This window comes from Apodemus sylvaticus, chromosome 1 (assembly GCF_947179515.1).
Source record: "Apodemus sylvaticus chromosome 1, mApoSyl1.1, whole genome shotgun sequence".
NCBI lineage: Eukaryota > Metazoa > Chordata > Mammalia > Rodentia > Muridae > Apodemus > Apodemus sylvaticus.
In genome coordinates, this window is record NC_067472.1 from 86,115,908 (window position 1) to 86,135,482 (window position 19,575).

Consider the following 19,575-nt stretch of genomic DNA (forward strand, 5'->3'; position numbering starts at 1 on the left):
ATTTTAAAATGTTTTTAAGGAGCTCAGTGGTTAAAAGTACTGACTGCTCTTCCAGATGACCCAGGATCAATTCCCAGCACCAACATGGTGGCTCACAATTGTCTGTAATTCCAATTCCAGGAGACCCAATGCCCTCACACAGACATACATGCAGACAAAATAGCAATGTACATAAAATATAAATAAATACATTTTTAAAAATTAATTATATTTGTTTGTTTATATGTGTGGGCATGTACAATGTGTGTTTGGTTGGGGGATAGGAAGAAGACAACTTACGGGAGCCAGTTATCCCATGAATAGAATGCAAGCTATAAGGCTTGGCAGCAAACGTCTTTATCCACCGAGTCATACTGCCACCTAAATACCATTTGCTTTTAGACAGGGTCTCACTAAGTTGCTTGAGCTGACCTTAAACACACTCTATAGACCTGGAAATTCTTGAACTTGGGAATCTTTTGATCTAGCCTTCAAGATAGCTGGGATTACATGCTCATACTGTGAAGTCCAACTATATTCCCTTAATTTCTTCATTTTGTAAGAACTGGAGGGAGTAATGTCTATAAGTTAAGAGAAATAACAAAAATTCAATTGAATAGTATATATTAACTTATGTGCAATCTATCAGGACATTATAATATACATAAACCTACCCCAAAATAGCTTTGGCTAAGAATGTTAGCTTAAATCTTCTGCCTTGTTTTCCAATATAAAGCAATGAGGTATCAATAACATATGGATGTATCATCTGAGGAGAAAAGAAAACAAATGAATTTCATCTTATGCTAATAGAATAAACAGGGAGCATAGATGGGAGTAAAAGCTCAAGTATTTACATCTCAGTTGAATGGAACATGTTTTTGTACTACAGAATAAAATCGTGACGTAGATACACACTTTTAACACTCTGAGATCCAAGTCTAGGCAGTGGCCCACTAACACAGCATCAAGAGGAAGCAGTTCTCTTAACAGCTTCTGGACATCTTTGAGTCTTGTTGTCACTGGGTTAAGAATCTCCTTCGTGATTCCTGAAAAACTTTTAATAAAGAAAGAGAAATAGACAAACTAAAATATCAACTTTTCTCCAAGGAAACTCTTTGAAAAATTATACTTAATAACACCTATTATAAAGCCAGGAGGTGGTGGAGCACACCTTTAATCCCAGCACTTGGGAGGCAGAGGCAGGCAGATTTCTGAGTTCGAGGCCAGCCTGGGATACAGGGTGATTTCCAGGACAGCCAGGTCTATACAGAGAAACCCTGTCTCAAAAAGAACCAAAACAAACAAATAAACAAATAAACAAAAAATGAAAACAAATAACACCTATTATAGAAAAAACTTAAGATCTAAATAAGCAGAGGAATTTTTAAAAAAAATCACTAAACAGAGGAAAACCATGGACAGCACTCTACCAGATGTAGGTGTAAGGGAGTACTTACTAAATAGGGCTCCATTTGCCCAAGACAAATGTGTGCCGACAACTGACAAACAAGAATTCATAAAACCTAAGAGTTTCTGCAGAGCAGAACAAACAAAGAGGTAAAGAGGAAGCCCATAGAATAAGACAGAATTTTTGTCAGCTATATATCTGACAAAGGTTTAATATCCAGAATATATGAAGAGCTCAAAAAACAAAGAGTTAAAAAACAAAATTTAAACAAAACAAATGACCCATTTTGAAGGGGGGGTGAGGGAGGGGTGGCGGTATTACCTGAATACAGAGTTCTCAGAAAAAGAAAAAATAATGCCAAAGAAACATTTCAAAAAATGTTCATCTGCCCTTGCATTTAGGGAAATAAAGACAAAAATAACTGAGATTTCATCTTACCTCAGTCAGGAACAACAGACAACAAATGCTGGAGGAGATGAGAGGAAAGGGAACTTCCTATTCACTGCAGGCGGGATTGCAAACTGCTACAGCCATTGAAATCAGTGTGGAGAATTCTCAAAAAGCTAAAAATAAATTCTCCATGACACAACTATACCATTCCTCCGAGTATACTCAAAGGACCTGACCTCCAACTCCACAGATAATTTGCTTAGTCATATTCACTGCTGCTGTATTCACAATAGCTAGGAAATGGAATCAATTTAAATCCCCTACTACTAACAAATGGATATTGAAAATGTGGTATACATAGATATACATATACTTATCTAGAAAGAAATTTTAATCCAGCAACAACATGGCTAATCTAGCAAGGGACCACATTCAAAAATCTGGGTTTCTCAGACACTCTGAAGCTAATAGAAAAGAAACTGGGGAAGACCCTTGAGGACATCGGTACAGGGAGAAAGTTTCTGAACAGAACACCAATAGCGTATGCTCTAATAGCAAGAATTGACAAATGGGACCTCATAAAATTACAAAGTTTCTGTAAGGCAAAGGACACCATCAAGAGGACAAATCGACAACCAACAAATTGGGAAAAGATCGTCACCAATCCTACATCAGATAGAGGGCTAATATCCAATATATATAAAGAACTCAAGAAGTTAGACTCCAGAAAACCAAACAACCCTATTAAAAAATGGGGTACAGAGTTAAACAAAGAATTCTCACCTGAAGAACTTCGGATGGCGGAGAAGCATCTTAAAAAATGCTCAACTTCATTACTCATTAGGGAAATGCAAGTCAAAACAACCCTGAGATTTCACCTTACACCAGTCAGAATGGCTAAGATTAAAAATTCAGGAGACAGCAGGTGTTGGAGAGGGTGTGGAGAAAGAGGAACTCTCCTCCACTGCTGGTGGGGTTGCAAATTGGTACAACCACTCTGGAAATCAGTCTGGCGGTTTCTCCGAAAACTGGGCACCTCACTTCCAGAAGATCCTGCTATACCACTCCTGGGCATATACCCAGAGGATTCCCCACCATGTAATAAGGATACATGCTCTACTATGTTCATAGCAGCCCTATTTATAATTGCCAGATGCTGGAAAGAACCCAGGTATCCCTCAACAGAAGAGTGGATGCAAAAAAATGTGGTATATCTACACAATGGAGTACTATTCAGCCATTAGAAACAATGAATTCATGAAATTCTTAGGCAAATGGATGGAGCTAGAGAACATCATACTAAGTGAGGTAACCCAGACTCAAAAGGTGAATCATGGTATGCACTCACTAATAAGTGGATATTAACCTAGAAATCTGGAATACCCAAAACATAACCCACACATCAAATGAGGTACAAGAAGAAAGGAGGAGTGGCCCCTGGTTCTGGAAAGACTCAGTGAAGCAGTATTCAGCAAAACCAGAACGGGGAAGTGGGAAGGGGTGGGTGGGAGGACAGGGGAAGAGAAGGGGGCTTACAGGACTTTCAGGAAGTAGGGGGCTAGAAAAGGGGAAATCATTTGAAATGTAAATAAATTATATCGAATAAAAAAAATTAAAAAAAAATCTGGGTTTCTGTGATCTGGCTGGAATGCAAATACATCTTTAGTACACACCTTCAATCCTAAACAATGTACATAAAGTTAGTTTATTAGATGAGGCAGCCATGTTTGAAAGTGACATATAATTGAGGGGCAGACAAAGTGATGAATCAGAGAAATATTTGACAGAATGAGAGAGGATATGCCCAACTCTCACAACAACAGAAAGGAAAAAGAGGCAACTTAAGAGAACAGAACAGTGAGAGAGGAGGCAATTTTAATGGGACAATTTTACAGAGACAGGATGCAGCTGAAGACAGAGTGAGCCAGAGAATGAGAATACGCCAGAAGATCAGAACAGACTGCAGAGTTAGTTGAGGCCAAAAAGAGAAACTCAGAAGCTTAGAGAAGCCAGTTTGACTCAGTCAGCTTAGAGAGGAGTTTGGGCCAGAAAAGCTGAGTTGAACTTGACAGCCAGAGTTCAGAAAGAACTAAAAGGGGTGATCTTATTCAGCAGTAAGCCTCCCAGATGACAATTATATCTGGCAAATAAAAGTTACTTTTACAACTACTGAATAATATTCAGCTGTAAAAATAAATAAATAAATAAATAAATAAATAAATAAATAAATAAAATGATGAACTCTGCAGATAAGTGGATGAAAGTAGAAAATATAATAATGAATGAGGTAATCCAGACCCAGAAACACAAATATGTCCTGTTCAATTCCCAGCAACCACATGGTGGCTCACAACTATCTATAATGTGATCTGATATCTTCTTCTGGCATGCAGGTGTATATGCAGATAGAACACTCATAGGCACAAAATAAATAAATTTAATATATATATACATATATATATATGTATAAAATCTCAAAAAAGAACAATAAAAGTCATAAAATAGCTATAGCTTTAAAATCCAAAGATTATAATTAGTAAATATCCACTCTTTTTTTTTTCTTTTAAGACTGGGTTTCTCTGTGTAGCCTTGGCTGTCCTGGACTTCACTCTGTAGACTGAACTGACCTTGAACTAACAAAGATCTACCTGCCTCTCTGTCTCTGCCTCTCGAATGATGGGATTAAAGGTGTGTGCCACCACTGCTCAGATCCTGCCACACATTTGGTATGTATACATTTATAGGTATATTTCATATGTGCTGCTTTGTGATTATATCTACATGTCAATAAATGAATTTTAGTATATCTCTTTAAATAGTAAAAGTATTCTATTTTGCAGCTTAAAAAACTAATCTTCTAATTGATATTTGTATTGTCTTTTAAAAAGACATTTATATTTTCATCTTTTTAATAATACTATGACAAACCTGCTTTCACATATCTTTTTGTTGCATATGACTATTTTCTAGAAAAGCAATTCAATGATCAGGTTTGCTACTAGAACAGGCTTTATCATTGGCATTAGGGTTTCAAATTTCTGTCAAAGAAAAATGTTTATTTGTGGAGTCAAGATAGATTAAGGATTAAGATCATCTGACTGACAAATGACTGTATGAAGATACTCAAACAAGATGTTGCCAGAACACAAAACCACTTCCCCAGTTATGTGGCAATTGCTAAGAAACAAATACAACTGCAAGACTCTAAGATAACACAGATAAACAGTCTGCTGACTTTTAACAGTGAAAGTAAAGAACAAGGGTAAAAGTATTATATACTGACAGTACAATTTCAGCAGCCATTTCTAGAACCTATGATAGCTACAGGAAGAACCAGTGAGGTGAAGTAAATACCTTGTAAAGTAGTCCAGAATCTTGAAATCAGGTTTGACAAGTTCATCCATAAGACAGTGGCCTCCTTCAGCAACCAGGGAGATGCGTGTTAGTTCTTTCCCCATGGAGGTAAGGCACTAAAGGACAAAATACATCAGGCTGAACTGCAAAAGTCATTGCTTCCCCTTTTCTATTCACTGTACCAGCTACCAGCTACCTCAGCCACACGGCTTCCTGCCAGCAGCTATGGGATCCAGTGTGAATGAAACTGAAGCTCGGGTATTTGCTGAACATTGTTTAATGAAAGCAGTATAATATAACTGCTCTAGAATTTTTATTACTATTTCTGAGGAAGACGAATGGCCAGGGAAGCTAAGGCAAGATCAAAGGTCAAAGTCAGCCTGAAAGCCTCTTGTAGTTTGTTTGTCTTTTTAACAGAGATAATAGTATCAATCACAACATGCCTATTATTTATAAACTGTATATTACCCACCAGTATGGCTAAGAACAACCACTTTTACTAATCACTCTCTAAGTTTATAGCACAGCCTTAATTATTACCTACTTTATAGGGGGATAAACTGAGGCAAAGAGGGATTAAGGAGACTTAAAATGACAGCTATTAACAGGGAAGATCATAATGCAAACTAACAAGGATTAAGGAACTATTTGCCAGCACTACAGTAAAAGTATTTACTTGTTTTTGGAAGAGTTAGTAAATTAGCAGGGAAATCCTACTTCTAATGTGCAAAAATCTAAGCCAACAGTAATTAAGACAGAGTCGTTGTGGCAGTCACAGTATAGAATATTTGCTTAAAAAATAAATCTTTTCTGGTAATGAATTTTTTTTACTAAATACAGAAACTACTTAGAAAACTTAAAAGCAACTTTTCATTTGGAATACAGAGCCAAGTTTTTTTAAAGGGGCCTAATTTCAAATACTTAAACCAAAAGCTGAACCTGAAAGGCATGAGTTCACTGGTGCACTGAACTCAAGAAATCTTACACTATTGTTTGGGACATGCTCTAAAAGATCCAAAGCATTACCTACCACTTCACAGTCAAGTCCAAAGAGGGGGCTGCTATCTGTTACGAAACCACTACACTTGGAAAGGAGAAAGTTTTCACAGTTAGGAGACCCTAGGAAGAAAAGGAAGTAAATATTTATTGGAGATAATAAATACCACTTTGGAAATTTATCCAGGGAAACTGAAATAACATACACACTGGGAACATCTCTCTGTATTACTTGAATTATAAAGACTAAATAAGAAGCAACCTCTCTTGTTAAGTTTTCATTCATGTATTCAGTGTTACATTCTGAGTGACTATTGTAGGCTGCTGTTTTGGAGGACTGGGGTCTGGGGCCTGCGGCCTGGGGCCTGGAATTCCTTGTTACCTAGCAAAATTCTTTCTTCTTATGAGAATTAAACCCAAAGTTACTGGACACTCCCCATATAGATACTAGGAGAGAAAGAATAACATGTGCAAATGACTCCATGTGGCATTTTTCTTTCCTAAATAAAGCAAGTGAAAATAGGAAAGTTATTTCACCATAGTGAAATCCACATCTAAAAAGACTATAGCAGGAAGAAATCTGAGCAACTTTTCCCTTATACCTAACTCTATCCCTGAGATTTTCCTGAAGTCATTATTCAAAAATGTTCTTCCTCCCCACACCGCCCCCCAGCCCCACACTTCTCCCAGTTTGGAAAGTGTTTTCTCTAAAGGTTCAAAACAGGTTCTGGGAACTCTATTATATATACTAAGTCAACAATGAGGCATTGAATCAAACATTTGAATTATTAAAGATTTCTATTTTCACATAATTGATGAAGCAGCTAAAGTAGCATGTAGATTTTATCTGACAAAAATTAAAGAAGGGTATGAAACCTCTGAACCAGTTTTTACCTCCTACTAACCAGATTTTAACATGATTAAAAGAGTAAAAGATCTTCCTGAAGATTTACAGGCAGTTAATAGTTGTTAGGGGAGGAAGAGACATTTTTTTTTTCAGAAGTGTGGCCACTAGTAAAATGCTTATATTCTTTTATTTTATTGAGTTTTATTGAAAATGGATTTTCTCCTACAATATATCATAATTATAGTTTCCTCTCCCCACCCCACCCCCCAGTCCCACACTTCTCCCAGTTTGGAAAGTGTTTGGTCGGCTGTTTTTTGTATTGTAATGCTAAATTCAATACTGAAGGGAAGGTCTAGGCCTGAGAGTGAATTCTCATGTTTACCAGCTTTTGTAATACAAACCTTGTTCCTTGATCTAAAACTATTGGTTAAATAAAATTGGTTACAGAGATTAGACGTAGATGGATTTGGAGCTGGGGGAGAGAGAAGAGGAGAAGGAAGAATCAGAGATGAGAGGAAGTCTCCATGAAGAGAGATGGAAGATGAGCGCATAGCCAGCAGACACAGCAAGACTCTGGAGTACACTGCAGGCGAGGTAGCTAGGCAGCAGTTAGGAGTAGACTAGGGGTTACCCCCAGTGACTGCCAAAGCCAAATAAAATAACCAGTCTGTGTCTCATTTATCTGTAAGCTAGTGGGGGATAAGCTTAAACTGTTGGTACTATACATAACACCACCTCCCAATCCACTCCCTTTCTGTCATTAGAAAAGAACAGGTTTCAAAGAGATAACCAAACAGGACCAAATATAAGATGAAAGGAAAACTTTCATATTGACATTGGACATGGCAAACCCACAGAAGGAAAAGAGTCCCAACAAGCAGGCATAGAGTGAGGAGTCCCATAAAAATACTAAGCTAATAGCTATAAAATATGTGCACTGCACTGGGTATAAGCCTTGTACTTGCTGCCTCAGTCTCCGTGAGCTATGTGCCTTGCTTAAGTTTATTCAGCAGAGGGCCTTGTTCTCCTGTGTCTTCTGATTCTTAACAATCTTTCTGCTTCCTCTCCTGTTAGATTCTCTGAGCTCTAAGGACAGGAATTTGATGAAGACCTCAAATTTAGACTCTCTTTCTGCAAAATGTTTGGCCATAGGTCTCTGAATCTGGCCTTATCTGCTGCTGGAGTTAGTCTCTGATGATGATGGCACTGACATGGGTATAGTAGAGTATCATTAGAAATCATTTATTGATTTTTCTTTTAAGACCAGTAATATTTTAATATTTGGTTTTGTTCTAAGTCTTTGGGCTATCTAGTCTCTGGTTCTTGGTTCCCCAAGCACTGTTGGATATGGGTTCCTTCTCATGGAGAAGGATCAGATTAGGTCAGATCAGACATTGGTTAGTTACTCCTACAAGTTCTGTGTTACCATTGCCTTAACATTTTGTATGCAGGACATGTTGTAGATCATGTTTTGTGGTTGAGTTGGTGTGCACATTTCTTTCAGCAGCCTGAAAAGCAGCTTCCTATCCCAAAGACACTAAAATATAGGGGTGAGAGCTTTATATAGTGAGAGGCTTGACCTCTCTATGTGAGTGTTGTCCTCAGAAATGGGGCCCTGCTGTCATTTGCAGGGAGTAATCTTTTGTCTTAGCATTTAGCATAGGTTGTTTGGGGGCTTCCATGGGACCTCCTTGGACAACAAAACAACGGAATGTAACCTAGTCTTGCCACTGGAAACCTTGCCTGGCTTCAAGAGATGGAAATTTGAGGCTCTTTTATTTGGTATCATCATTAGGATCACCTTCATAGATTCCAGGAAGTTTCCACTGCACTAGGTTTCCACATCAGCTCCCAAATGCATCCCAAACCCAACAGTCTCTCCCTGTACTCTTTCTTTCCATTACATCTCTACCTGCCCCCAGCCCCCAGCTCACCTGTAAAATCTATTTTATTTCTCCCTCTCAGGGAGAATCCCTAGATCCCTTCTCTTAACCTATGTATTCAAGGTCTATGAACTGCAGCTTGGTCATTATTTATATATAGCTAGTATCAGCTTACTGGATGTTACCTCCCTCAGAATGATTTCTTCTAGTTCCATCTAGAATAGTGTATCCTTTGTGTATATGAGCCCAAGTTGTAATAGTGGAATCTTGAGGTAGATCTTGAGGAAGCACCATACTGATTTCAATCTGATTTCCATAGTGGCTGTACAAGTTTATACTCCCACCAGCAATGGGCTCCCCTTAAGATGTTACTGATCTTAGCCATTCTGACAGGTGTAAGATGGAATCTCAGAGTAGTTTTAGTTTGTATTTCCCTGATGGGTAAAAATACTGAACATTTGTTTCACAGCCATTTGAAATTCCTCCATGAGGAATTCTATTTAGTTCTGTATCCTGTGTTTTAAATTGAATTATTTTGTTTTTTGATATCTTGTTTCTTGAGTTCTTTAGCTTTTCATGTTTCATTTATTGATTGTTGATCTTAATGCTTATGCTAATGGGTTTTTGTTCAGAGAGTCATCTATTATTCTAATGTGTTCAAGGATGTGCCCCACTTTCTCTTCTATGAGGTTCAGTGTATCTAATTTTATGTTGAGGTCTTTGATCCACTTGGTCTTGAGTTTTGTGAAGGGTGATAGATATGAATCTATTTGCATTCTTTTACACACAGCCAGTTTGACCAGCACCACTTATTGAAGATACTTTCTATTTTGCATTGTATAATCTTGGCTTCTTTATAAAAAAAAAAAAAATCAGCTGACCATATGTTTGAATTTATGTTTGTGTCTTCAATTCCATTGAGCAACATGACTGTTTTTATGTCAATATCATGCAGTCTTTATTATAGCACTATAATACAGCTTGAAATCAAGGACAGTGAGATCTACAGCAGTTCTTTTATAGTTCAGAATTGTTTTAGCTATCTTGATGTGGTGGTTTGAATAGGTACAGCCCTCATAGCCTCATGTTTGAATGTCTGACCATACAGAGCTGTGGCACTATTAGGAGGTATGGCTGTGTTAGAGTAGGTTCTGGTCTTAATTGGAGAAAGTGTGTCATTGTGAGGTAAGACTTTGAGGTCTCCCATGCTCAATCTACTGCCTGACTGGCACAGTGTCCTTCTGCTGCCTACAGATCAAGATGTAGAACACTCAGCCACTCCAGCATATTGCCTGCACATTGTCATGCTTCCTGTCATGATGATAATGGACTAAAACTCTGAAACTGTAAACCAGCTCCCATTAAATGTTTTCCTTTATAAGAGTTGCCTAGGTCATGGTATCGCTTCAGAGCAATAAAATCCTAACCAAAATACCTGGGTGTTTTGTTTTTGTTTTTTATATGAAGTTGAGAATTGTCCTTTCAAGGACTGTAACAAATTGTGTTAGGATTTTGATGGAGAGTGTATTCAATCTGTTGACTGCTTTTGGTAGGGTAGCAATTTTGTCTAAGTTAGTCCTACTGATCCATGAGCAGAAGAGATCTTTCCATCCCTCTGATACCGGGATTTTTGTTTTTTTGTTTGTTTGTTTGTTTGTTTTTCAGTTTCATTCTTTAAGACTTCTAGGCAAGTGAGAAAGAATCCCTAGCAATTAATTCTTTACTTAATCCCCCACTGTTAAGCACGGGTATTAATCACCCAAAACAGCAGTTTTTAACCTCAGAATAAGAAAGAAAGGTTTTTTTGTTTTTTTGTTTTTTTTAAAGATATTTTTAGAAGTCAGCAGCTTCAGCATTCAGCATAGTAAGTTTAAAGGCCAGAGATCATCAGTTTTATACACTACATCCAACGCTGTGTCCCACTTCAACCCATTCTAGGCCAGCAGGCTCCCAACAGCCAGTGTGGAAGAGTCAATTTCTACTGGCTGCAGTCAGACCAAGATGTAGACCAGTGTCATGATGGTCTAAATGTGCCAGTCTCCTTCCTTGATGATAATGGACTGAACCTCTGAACCTGTAAGCCAGCCCCAATTAAATGTGGTCTTTTATAACAGTTGTCTTGATTGAGTGTCTCTTCACAGCAATGGAAAACCTAAGTCAGAAGTTGATACTGGGCTATTGCTGTGAAAAACTTAATCATGGTTTTGTTTAGAGGATTGTGGATTTTGGGAATTTGGATTTGGAAAGCAGAGGAATGCTTTAAGTGGGGCTTAATGGGCCATTCTAGTAAGAATATGGAAGACAGTAGTGCTGAGGGTGATTTGAACTATGAGGGGCTAGCTCAAGAGTTTTCAAAAAAGAAGGATGTTAGTATGTGGCCTAGAAAGTGTTTTGTAATATTTTGGTGAAGAACATGGCTGCTTTTTGCCATTGTCTAAAGAGTCTGCCTGAGGCAGGGGTGAAGAGATTTAGATTACTTGCTTTAACAAAAGATATCTCAAAACATCACAGTATAAATTCTGTTGTGTGGTTACTAAAGTTCACTCTTATGAAAAGTGTTTTAATGAAAGGGAGGAAGCTGAAAAGGAAAAAAAGATAGATGGTTCAAGTAATAAAGGGGCACAAGGAAGTGAGATGGAGCTGAATGCCATGTTCAGTGAGATACAGATTAAAGTGGTCATCTCAGGGCAAGATCCTACACAGCTAAGCTTACTGTTTATGTTTGCAGTTGACAAGGAATAGTTCTGTCACATTTGGTATTATTGCCTGATTATTGTTTTCACTTGGACTTTTGATCTGACGTAAACTGCCATCCAGAAATGGAAAACATACTTGTGATCTAGATCTTGAGACTGTAAGACACAGACTTTTGATCTACATCTTGAGGAATAGTGCTCATCAAAAGTTTTGGACCAGGCATGATGGTACATACCCTTAATCCCCAAGAGATTAAATCCAAGGCAAGCAGATCTCTTAAGTTCAAGGCCAGCCTTGGATGGAGCAAGTTCTAGGTGAAGAAAAGTTTAAGTCTAGGCATGGTGGTATATGCCTAGCAGCACTTCCGGTACCTGCATATGAGCTCATTGTGGGTTCCCCCCCCCCCCCTTTATAAGCTGGCCCTGAGAAATATTCAGGGTCATAGCCTGTAGTTGCTATTCCTGGGTGTTAACTTGACTGTATCTGGAATGAACTACAATCAAGAATTGAAAGGCTCACCTATGATCCTAATCTGGAGGCTCAGAGATACAAGTTTCTGACCTGGATCTTGGCATGGAGCTCTTGAAGTATAGTGGCTATGATTTTCAGAAGATTAAGACAAGATCTGAGGAGTTCAAGGTCATCTGGGATTAAAGGCGAGTTGGCACAAATCTTTAATCTGGGACACACCCTCTGCTGGAGACCTACATAAGGACATTGGAAGAAGGAACACTCACTCTTCCTTGCCTGCTTGCCTCAGTGGGACTGAGCAACTGCTAGATCCTTGGAATTCCATTCACAGCTTCTGCTGACCATTGTTGGGGAGTTGGACTACAAGCTGTAAATCATCACCCTAACTATATAGAGACTACCCATACATTCTGTGACTCTAGAGAACCCTGACTAATAACATAGCCTCAGCCCCTGATTTCTGAACTACGGCCCTGACTAGTCCGTCTTAAGTGTATTCAATTAACCATAGTTGTCTGACTGAGATCAGTGTTTATGTGGTTTGTGGGGCAACTCTTGGACCCCAACAAGGTAGGCATGTTCCAGCCCTAGCAAGCAGCAGAACTCTGTAGCTTCAGCTATGTGGATATGGCTTTAGAATCATGAATAGGAGAAATTACTGAGACAACTGGTGCTAGTTAGCGGAAGCTAAGAAATTAATGGTGATTAAGAAGAGACCAGTATTACTGAGATGAAATCTTTTGGGAAGTGTTTTCTGAGAGCACAGAGAAACTGTGTTCCAGAGATAGCCAAGGTTGTACCTTAAGCTACAACTGGACTTAGTAATGTTTAAGAATCACCTAGGTGGTACAGATTTTGACAGCATGAAGGGGTCATGGAGAGCAGCTGAGGCTTGGCACTGTGAGAGGCCAGGGAAGGACATTGGTAAAGATGCAGCCTCAGTTGCCACTGGAAGCCCAGGACTTCACAGGTCATGCAAAGAAGTTGAGGTTTGGCACCATGAAGGGAGCGTACAGGGGCTTTTGTTGAAGCCTAGTTGCAATAAAAGATCCCAGCATATTGGAGATGTCAGTACCATGGTATAACCAAGAGCCGCAGCAGCAGTAGAATGGAGTCAACCAGAGCCTAGAGTGCTACAAAGGACAGAGCTGGTGAAGTGACCCAAGCCCTTTGGAGGAGTCCAGAAGATCATGTGTGGATTCCAGATACTGGAACAAGAAGCTATAAGGTTGGAAGTAGCCTTGGATACCCCAAGATGTTAGAGACGCCAGAGCTATGGAATACTCGCTGAGGACAGGGAGTGGAAACAGGAAAGAAGTTGTTGTAGTCAACAAAGATGAAAGTTGTTGTAGATCTGAAGAATCTTTTGACATTAGACATGGAAGTGTAGAGTTTGGAGTTTTCCCAGCTTGTTTTTGGTCTTGCTTTGGTCCAGAATTTCCTCACTAAGAGACTGCATGAATCTAGGAGGACACTCTGAGATCTGGACTTTTAATATTGTTGAGACTGTGTTAATATTGGAAGTTGGAATAAATGTACTTCGCATTACTAGGTATGGCCCCCATAGACTTGGACAAGCCTATGGGCCAGGGCGTGAAATGTGGTAGTTTGAATATGCTTGGCCCAGGGAGTGGTACTATTAGGAGGTGTGGCCTGGTTGGAATAGGTGTAGCTTTGTTAGAGGAAGTATGACACTATTAAGGGTGGGCTTTGAGACCCTCCTCCTTGCTGCTTGGAAGACAATCTCTCCTGGCTGCAGTCAAATCAAGATGCAGAACACTTAGATACTTCTCTAGTACTATGAATGCCTGAATGCTGCCAAGCTTCCTGCCATGATATTAATGGTTTGAACCTCTGAAATTGTAAGCCAGTGGCAATTAAATGTTGTTCTTTATAAAGGTTGCCTTGATCATGGTATCTCTTCACAACAACAGAAACCATAAGACAGCTTCTAACATCTGTTACCTCCAGTTTTTCAGTGAATGAGCTGTTCATTGGTGAGAGTGGTATATTGAAGTCTTCCACTATCACTGTATGAGGGTTATTATGTAATTTAAGTTGTAGTAGTGTTTCTTTTATAAACTCAGGTATCCTTGTGTTTGGGGCATAGATGTTAAAAACTGAAATGTTGCCTTGGCATATTTTTCCTTTAGTGAGTATGTAGTATCCTATCTCTTGATTAGTTCTGGTTTGAGGTCAGTTTGTCAGATATTAGAATGGCTATACCAGTTCACTTTTTATGTCCATTTGTTTGGGATATCTTTTTCTTTTTCTAACCTTACTTTAACCTGAAGTAATGACTATCCTTGATTTTTAAAGTGTGTTTTTGTATACAACAAAGGGGTGGATCTTATTTTTACACACATTCTGTAATTTTGTGTCTTTTTATTAAGTTTATTGATATTGAGAGATACAGACCAATGATTGTTATAATAGGAATCTGTTATGCCATTGTTGCGTGGTGGTAGATGGGTGTGTTTCCCTTCTTTTGATTTTGCTGGTGTGAGAAAGTCCCCATGCCACATGATAATCAAAACATTAAATATACTCATATACAGAGGTTAGAGGACAACATCAAACAGTTTAGTCATTCAGCACCTATTTTCCAACACAGCATCTCGACTAAACCCAGAGAATACTAATTTGGCTATGCCAGTTGTCCAGAATGTTCCAGGGATTTGCCTGTATATACCTTTTCAGTGCTAGAATTAACAAACACATGCTGATTGATGACTCTCAACACTATGTTCATCAAAGTCTTCCCCTCAGGGATCAGGGAACTATCCAGAAGAGGACTCAGAAAGACTGTTAAGAGTCAAAGAATATGAATGACTCTAAGTAAAACACTTGACTGACATACATATGAACTCACAGAGACTGTGGCACAGGTTCAAACCATATCAGGTACCCTGAGCTGAGACAGGGAAGAGACAAGGGCTCCCATCCCTAACTAAGAAACTATTTTCAAATGACATCCTCTTGAAAAGGAAAATTTAATTCTCTCCAATGTAATTTCACTGGCTATATTAACCACTCTTAAGGGCAGGCCCCATGCTCAGAAGTTGATGGCTAATACAAAACTCAATGGTATTTTTGTAGATGTTTTGACTCTCAGTGCTTTCTTTGGGCATTTATTATCTTATTGGACTTTGGCTTATAGATTATAGTTTCCAATTTTGTGATTTTATAGAATTTTGTGTATGTCTGTTTCTTAAATTTTTCTTTGATGTTATTATTATTATTATTATTGCTTGTTTATTTAGTCACTAAAGGGGGAAAGAGTGCATGGAGTTGTGTGTATGTGTATGTATGGGGGAAGGATCTGAGAATACTTGGGGGAGGGAAAACCATGATCAGAATAAACTATGTAGAAAAAAAATTTAATGCAAAAATAAAATAAAATAAAATGAAGAGGGTTTAATGTAATGAAGTGTATTGGTTTTCTATGTACACGAGGGGTTGTGCCTACGCATATTCAAGTTTCTGTTTGTGGGCACATTTGCCTGGAGTCCAGCATTTGAATATGTTGTACTCTTTGATTGCCCTCTATCTTATAAACTGGGTCTCCCATTTGATCTGAGACCACCACCTTGGCAATCTGACTAGCTAGCATGCTGTAGCGATCCTTGTGCCACCTTCAGAGTACTGCAATTATAAGCGAGGGGCCGTGGTGTGAGGGATCTGAATTATGGTTCTCATTCAAAACCTGAGCCTTTCCTCAGATTGGAGAACTCTTAAAATGTTAAAGAAATTCTTTCTAGTATACTATCAGAAACTAAAAAAAAAAATAAGAAACAAAAGGACCCACTCACTAAACATTTTACGGATATTTATAACAATCTAATAATCTATAATATCTACTGATATTTAAACATAACCTAAAATCATCATTTTTCCTAACATAGTACACATTTTACACTAAAAGTATTTCCAAATCATAAGATAGAATATACTATCCCAAAAGCATCGAGGAAGAAATAATTTTCAACAATGGTATTTAAATGAAGTTACTGATATTAGATTAAGTAAGTTTAAGCAAACCTTGTAATGGAAAATGAAATGTTTTCATTTCTTCTTTTGTCAGAAGGCATCTAGTCAAGCCCACGTCCTTATAGCCATACTTTTGAATGATGGGGTCATTCTGTAGGTCGATGCTGGATTTTAAAGTGGCAGAAATTACAGGTCCTGAAACAGCAAAGGCATTGCAATGTGTATTAGAATGTGTAAAGTCTCGAGGAGGGACAGCAGGATGGCTCAGTGAATAATGGTGCTTGCTGCATAAGCCTGGTGATCTGAACAATCTCTGGGAATCCTCTGTGGAAGAAAGCAATCTTTCTGACTTCTGTGCATGCTTTGGCACAAATGTGCTTGCACTTATACAACACACAAACACACAAACACACACACACACACACCCCTACCTCTCAATAATTAAAAATCTTAGAAGAAATGCCTCTATACAGGTTAAACACAGTAAAAGTTAAAACATATTGACTCAGTTTCAACTTGTAAATTAAGTGTGTGTGTGTGTGTGTGTGTGTGAGAGAGAGAGAGAGAGAGAGAGAGAGAGAGAGAGAGAGGGGGGGGGGAGAGAGAGAGAGAGAGAGAGAGAGAGAGAAAGAGAGAGAGAGAGAGATATTTCATACAGTTATAAAAATACAAGAAAAGCTAGGCATGGTTTGGGAAGGCGCCAATGAAAGGATCTCAAAACAAACTTGGGCTACATAGTAAGACCCTGTCTAAAAAAAATAAATAAAACAACCCCCCCAAAAAAAACCAAGAATAGAGACAATTAAATTCCAAATGGGTTAACAACTTTAAGGTTTTCTATAAAAGGTTAAGAAAGAATATACTTCAGGACTGAAGTGGTCAAAGGTACTTCAAGAAAGCAAACAAATTGCCAAATCTTGAGAAGGCAGAATTGAAACAGATGGTATGTTAGACCCAGTGGGCCTGCCCATTTCAAACAGCCCACTTTATCTACTTAAAAAGCCTGCTTTCTATTCAAGAAACACCAGCCTTTTCCCTAAACCAGGCAGTATCAGTGAACAAGTACATGTGCAGACCTGGAGACTACATCCTGAAATGGGACAATAGTAATTATCCTGATCACACCTGCTTATGTCTAGAATTTTAACTAAAATATAAAGAGAACCAAGCACTTTGAAAACCTACTCTGTTGAGAGCCATGAAAATGGACAAGGATAGTTCTTCACTGGAGGCACTTAGCTTTCAGATGGCTTTTTAGACAGCAAGTATCCTTCAAACATCATCCTTTTTTACTAAGATAGACATCTGGTCCTCGCAGCCCCAAAAACTTTGTCTATCACAGTAGTAGAGGGCACTTTAAGTGAGACAGGAATACAAAAAGCTTGGATTGGCTGTGACATTTTATTATACAAAAACAGATCTATGAGTCAAGTTGAGAGTGGAGATGAACTAAATGATCGCCATTTGTGTGGCAGGGTCAAGGGTCTTAACTCTGGTTCCTCATGGAATACGTAACTGAGACAATAAAAGCTCCTGAAGGGAAGCAACAAAATATAAAGAGTACCTTATCAGCCTCAAATACCTGTAAACAAAAGACAAGAGAAAAACTGGAAAAGGCTCTACAGTAATACTGGCAAAAAATATTTTAACCAAAGTCTATATAGTAAGAGGGCCAGAAAGTTAGGAGAGTATACGAAAAAAAATGTTAAATATAAAATAATTCAATCAAGAAAATATTTGAGTGTTTATTGGCATCACTGTACAATGTACACTGCACACTGGCATTATTCTAGCCAACAAAATTTGGTATGGAATTTAAGCTCACATTAGGAAGATGAACAATAAATGAATAAGTATATACCAAGTAGGGATAAGAACTATGGATAAAAGAAGGAGGTGTGTTGAGTAAAACATTAAAAAAGTAGAACAGGTTTTATTCCTGAGCTTGTGCCTCTAACTCTGCCTCAGAGGCCTGGCTGGCCATGCACTGGCAGGCAATGGCCGACTGTTTTTTACTTCATGGAGATTCACTGACCCGGAGCTCCCAAAGCGTCTCCACCCAGCTCACTATGTTCCCAGCGGCAGGTCACTACCATGCCAACCCTGTGCTTCAAATCCCCCACAACCTTTGTGGTGCACATCTGGCAAGCCCACGCTTTGCGGCCATACCTCTCTCTCTTAAACTCAGATGAACCGCTGCATGAAGGAACACACAACACAAACTTAACTCAGAATCAATGTCAACTCAATCTCTGGGCAACAACTAAAATCTAATCTTATAAGCCTGATTAAAATCTGATTCTTCCAGTGGTGAATCCTTGCGTATCCACCATGATATGGGGGAAACTCTAGCAGCTACATCTTACCTACCTCTGCTGTCTCCATTCCAAAAGGGACTCTCTCCCATTTCCTCTTTCTCTGACCAACCCGAAAGTCCCGCTTACTTGCCCAGGGATTGGCTCCTTTATTCATCTGGTTCACAAGAACAACATCAGGTCCTTCCAGAACAGGGATATCACTGGATTAGCAAAATGGCCATTGTCATGTTTATCTATCAGAAATGGTCTCTCTGATAAAGTGGTATCTGAGTGGGATTTACAGGAGCAAAGGGAATAATGAGCCATGTAGATTGGAGGCAGGGACCCAGAATAAAAGCAACTCTAAAATTATGACTGGTGACTGAAGGGAAAAAATGTACTAACATGGAAACTGAATATGGAAGCCTATTATTTATGGATGGGGTAAGATGGTCTTAGCTATGATATAACTGAGAAGAAAGTAGAATAACCAAGAAACAATGTTCAGGAGGCAACTACTGCAATAAAAGTCTGTATTCTGAGACATCAAATCTAGAGAAGACACAAGAGTCATCTATAGAAAACTTGACAGGTAAACTTGAAAAACAGATGTAGAGTTCAAAGAAAAGACTAAAGGAAGATGAAAGTGGGATAAAAAAATGGAACCAAATCTTTAAGACAAATAATCACAGCCCCTTGGCTCCTTAATACCTATAGAATAAAATCATTAAATAAAGCCTGCAAGATGGAGTCCTAAGTGGCATTCCAGGCCTCTTCTTTCATTCTACCTTCTTTTCCCTTCAGCATCCACCAGTATTCTGTATCTTTCAGCTGTCAATTTAGAACTTTTGTTTGAACCTCAAATCTTCAAAAGATATTCTATGATTTATTTAGAGATATATAAAAGATAGTATATGTCAAATCAAATACAACTGCAGATACAATGTAGGAATCTATTAGGAGGAGAGAGGAACAATGGAAATGTAGCAAAATTAGAAGCAACCACCACAACAAAGGAAACTAGAAAGCACTTCTAAAGGAAGTAGGAGGGAACTGCCTGGTTAGTCCTACCTTTTTATGTTTCCTTCGTGCAATTATTCAGTTGCTTAACTATTTTTTTTTAAATAAAGTAGTACCAATCAACAATATCTACCTTTACTGTGTCTGAGTTTTGATAATTCCTATTCTATCACCCACATTCTTTTTTTAAAAAAAGTTAACTATTACTTAGTCACAAAACATAATCAAGTCTGAAAAACA

At 38.4% G+C, this 19,575-nt stretch overlaps 1 protein-coding gene across 4 annotated transcripts in view; it reads right to left on the reverse strand.

Annotated features, from left to right (window-relative positions):
• The window catches only part of Rexo5 (RNA exonuclease 5), an 80,190-nt gene that overhangs the window by 54,068 nt on the left and 6,547 nt on the right, over positions 1-19,575 (reverse strand). For all 4 annotated transcript variants that reach the window (XM_052200192.1, XM_052200183.1, XM_052200211.1 and 1 more), the window contains 5 exons: positions 16,070-16,213; positions 6,165-6,253; positions 5,135-5,250; positions 898-1,036; positions 654-748 (listed from right to left, as the gene is read on the reverse strand). In XM_052200192.1, coding sequence (XP_052056152.1) covers positions 654-748; positions 898-1,036; positions 5,135-5,250; positions 6,165-6,253; positions 16,070-16,213 — 583 coding nt within the window. The remainder of the gene's footprint in view (positions 1-653; positions 749-897; positions 1,037-5,134; positions 5,251-6,164; positions 6,254-16,069; positions 16,214-19,575) is intronic.